At 43.7% G+C, this 4,511-nt stretch overlaps 1 protein-coding gene across 1 annotated transcript in view; it reads right to left on the reverse strand.

The window, feature by feature from the left end:
- KIAA0556 (KIAA0556 ortholog) overlaps positions 1 to 4,343 on the reverse strand; it is a 213,244-nt gene extending 208,901 nt beyond the window's left edge. Inside the window, exon 1 of the mRNA XM_014542952.1 lies at positions 4,282 to 4,343. Coding sequence (XP_014398438.1) covers positions 4,282 to 4,288 — 7 coding nt within the window. The 5' untranslated portion in view covers positions 4,289 to 4,343. The remainder of the gene's footprint in view (positions 1 to 4,281) is intronic.
- Positions 4,344 to 4,511: the final 168 nt, after the last annotated feature.

Here is a 4,511-nt window from a genome sequence, read left to right on the forward strand (position 1 = left end):
GGGAGCAGGCCTAAGCCAGCAGGTGGTCATCCCCCGAGGGGTCCCAGACTGCGAGAGGGCACAGGCCGGGCTGAGGGACCCCCCCCACCCCAAGTGCACAAATTTTTGTGCACCGGGCCTCTAGTATATAGATAATGAACTCACATTATCTATATATATAATCCCATTTACCATTGCAACAAAAAAAATTAAGATACCTAGGAATAAACTTAACTAAGGAGGTAAGAGAACTGTACTCAGAAAACTACAGGAATTTGAAAAAAGAGATAGGGGAAGACATAAACAAATGGAATAATATAGCATGTTCATGGATTGGTAGAATCAATAATAATTAAAATGTCCATACTACCCAAAGCAATCTATAGATTCAATGCAATCCCTATTAAATACCAACAGCATATTTCACAGACCTTGAACAAAGTCTCCAAAAATTCATACGGAATAAAAAAAGACCTTGAATAGCCATGGCAATCCTGAGAAAGAAGAACAAAGTTGGAGGGATCACAGTACCAGATATCAAGCTATATTACAAATCCACTGTTCTCAAAACTGCGTGGTACTGGCACAAGAACAGACATGTAGACCAATGGAACAGAACAGAGAACCCAGAAATCGACCCAAGCCATTATGCTCAATTAATATTTGACAAAGGAGGCAAAAGCATACAATGGAGTCAAGGCAGTCTCTTCAATAAATGGTGTTGGGAAAATGGAACAGATAATGAAACCAGACCCCCAACTTACACCATACACAAAAATAAACTCAAAATGGATAACGGATTTAAACGTAAGACGGGAAACCATAAAAATCTTAGAAGAATCCATAGGCATCAAAATATCAGACATATGCCATAGCAATATCTTTACCGATACAGCTCCTAGGACAATAGAAACTAAAAAGAATATAAACAAATGGGACTACATCAAAATAAAAAGCTTCTGCAAAGCAAAAGAAACCATCAACAAAACAACAAGAAAGCCCACTGTATGGGAGAACATATTTGCGAATGTTATATCCAATAAGGGTCTAATCTCAAAAATTTATAGGGAACTCATACATCTTAACAAAAGGAAGATAAACAATCCAATCAAAAAATGGGCAAAGGACCTATATAGACACTTTTCAAAAGAGGACATTCAGAAAGCCAAGAGACATATGAAAACATGCTCAAAGTCACTAATCATCCGAGAGATGCAAATCAAAACAACAATGAGGTACCATCTCACACCTGTCAGAATGGCTATCATCAACAAATCAACAAACGACAAGTGCTGGAGAGGATGTGGAGAAAAAGGAACACTTGTGCACTGCTGGTGGGAATGCAGACTGGTGCAGCCACTATGGAAGACAGTATGGAGTTTCCTCAAAAAACAAAACATGGAACTCCCATTTGACCCTGTGATCCCACTTCTAGGAATATATCCCAAGAAACCAAAAACACCAATCAGAAAGGATATATGCACCCATATGTTCATAGCAGCACAATTCACCATAGCTAAGATCTGGTGGATTAAAAAACTGTGGTACATCTACACAATGGAATACTATGCTGCTGTAAAAAAGAAAGAGCTCTTACCATTCACAACAGCAAGGATGGACCTGGAGAGCATTATGCTAAGGGATATAAGCCAGTGGGAGAAAGATAAATATCACATGATCTCACTCATTTGTGGAATATAATGAACAAAAATAGATCCAGAGACAGAGAAGCATCCAACAGATCAAACCTCAGAGGGAAGGCAGGGGAGAGTTGGGGGAGGGGGGATGTAAGAGATTAACCAAAGAGATTTGTATGCATGCATATAAGCATAAGCAATGGACACAGACACTAGGGGAGTGAGGGCATGTGCTGGGGGATGGGAGTGCTGGGGAGAGGCCAAGGGCGGGAGGAAGGAGACATGTAATACTTTAAACAATAAAGCATTAAAGTGGGGGGGGGGGAAGAACAGACAAGCTATAGTTATTCAGATTTGGGTGGTTTGGCAAACCCTTTTTCAAATACAAAAGTAAACCTTTCACTTCAGGGAAACAACTGACAATATCTGTTGCTAATGATAAAATTCAAGCTTTCAAGCGTAAACAAATAGAAAGCTTGTTTGTACTACCTTGAGTTTAATAGCATCCCAACAGTTAAACTCTCTTTACAAAAATGAGATAGGTGGTGATATTAATGAATGTGTTTTTGATATTATGTAATAATATGCCATTTTATACTGTGTAATGAGATTGCCAATGTAAACATTTGGAAGAACTGCATAAATCACCAAAGTAACATTTTCCAAATGACCAATGCCTAACTTATAAAATCATACATGGGTAAAATATCCAACGGAAAAGCAAGACAGACAAATGGATTTTAAAGTAACAGAGCACAAAACAGTTAACCAGGAAAGGCAATTAAAATATTCCCTTACCACTGTATATCTGTGAGACACCTGATTTTTCATATACATCAGATAAAATAACAGCACAACAGTCTGGTTGCTGAAGCCAAAATGAGAGTCTAGCTATTTTCTTTTTCTTTTTAAAAAAAAGTATGTTTTTATTGATTTGAGAGAGAGAGAAGGGAGAGGGAGAGAGAAACACTGATGTGAGAGACACATAGATCAGCTGCCTCCCACATGAACCCTGATTGGGGATCAAGCCCGAAACCCAGGCATGTTCCCTGAAGGGGAATCAAATTGGAGACCCTTCTGTGCACAGGACGATGCCCAATCAACGAAGCCACACTGGCCACGGCAAGAGTCTAGCTATTTTCTGTTAAGCCAGATATTGGAGAAATTCGGGAAAATGTAAAATAATTCCACTATTCCTGCTAATGGGGGGTGGGGGTGGGAATATACCTGTTTTTAACTAAAGATATTATTATATTCAGAAGTAATGGGTTATTTTTAAATTAATTAATGTTTTAAGATTTCCTCAGCTTTAATTTCTGATACGTTAAATAGCACAGACATACATAAACAAAGCTCTTTTGAGGTAAGGGTATAAAGGCATCCTGAGACCAAAAAGATTTGATGATTGTTCCATAGCAATATTATACTGACCTTTCCACAGGGCAAGTTGGCAAATGACATTTTATACTACCTCTGAAGTACAAAGGGCAAAGATGTCTTCTAAGCACATAACAAGACTGTTAATTAAATTTTTTCCACACTGCATTAAGTAGATGTCACAAAGGAACCAATTCACCAGAAGTGAGGGGCAGTGGTAAAATGAGAAAAATGATCTGGATTCCAGCGCAGACCCTACTGGTCTCTCCAGACATTAGCCTTCCCATCTACAAAATGAGATAACAGCGCAGCCTATTTTCAGATTGCTTCCAATGGTCAATTCCAGGGTTCTAATCAGGGACCCTTAGATGGTGGCCCACCGCTTGCATCTGGCCTTCAGATGGATGGGCCCTCGTGGTGTTTTGATAGGTGCCCCCAAGAAAGTAATTGGCAGTAGCCGAGTGAGAAGCTTCCTTTCAGAAGGACTGATTTTCAGTCACAGCCCAATCCAGCCCACTAGGCTTGCCCTTGCAGATATCTGCATTTGCAGCATCTGAAATGAAGGGCCTCTAAAGCAAAGCACCTTCCAAACCTCAAACTGCACAATTCAGCTCCGGAGACAGAGTTTGGGTTCCTTTCTCACTCTGCCCCTTGCTGGCTGGCTGGACGGGGGCAAGTGATTTAACTTCTCTGAGCTTCGGTTACTTCATTTGCAAAATGGGATAACGACACTCAACGCAAAGGGCTATTACGAAGCTTCGCGAGGTGTTGCTTGACAGCACTAACAGAGTCCCTGGCGCTGAACATCATTATTAACATCGAGGCAAAGAAGAGAGCATTCCCAGGTCTCCGCCCACCCCTCCCCTACCAAGTCCCGTTTTCCAGTAGGTTGACTGCCCGCCCCATGAGGAGGTTGCCGCCACACCAACTCCCATATCCCACAGGTGCACATCCTAGGACACACAAGAGCCTGCTCAGACGTTGACTTCTTTCCCTACCCAAACCCCTTCACTGAGCCCCCGGCCAGTCCCGGGTTCCTACGCGACCACAGCTCGACAGAGGCAAACACTGACCACTCCCCCAGCCTCTCCTCCCTATCCCGAACCACTAAGGCTTCCCTTCCCTCAGACCCGAGACCACCTTGGGTCTGGCAGTGGTGGTCCAGGGGTCTGTAGCTTGGCATTCTGCCCCCCCCCCCGGGGGTGGGGGGGGGCGTGGGGGAAAGGAAGCCTGAGGAGAGATGGGAGAATAACTCCTCGACCTCCCGGAGGAGCCAACGAACACTCACCGTCCATCACTAGAGGCGGTGGTTCCGGGTGCTGAAACCGGAAGCGGTCTCGGCACTGTTTGCAGTTCCCCTGGTTACTGCGGGTTTGCGGGCCAATGGCGGCGGAGCTTCACTGGCTGAGCCCGCCCTCTAAAGGGATGACGTTACGTAGGCGCTCTGAAACTCCTCCTCCGATCGCGGCGTCCGACCCGCCTCCGGAGTGGCTCGCCGTCGTGCGCAGGCGCGCTGGA

The sequence above is a fragment of the Myotis brandtii genome, unplaced genomic scaffold (genome assembly GCF_000412655.1).
Source record: "Myotis brandtii unplaced genomic scaffold, ASM41265v1 scaffold317, whole genome shotgun sequence".
NCBI lineage: Eukaryota > Metazoa > Chordata > Mammalia > Chiroptera > Vespertilionidae > Myotis > Myotis brandtii.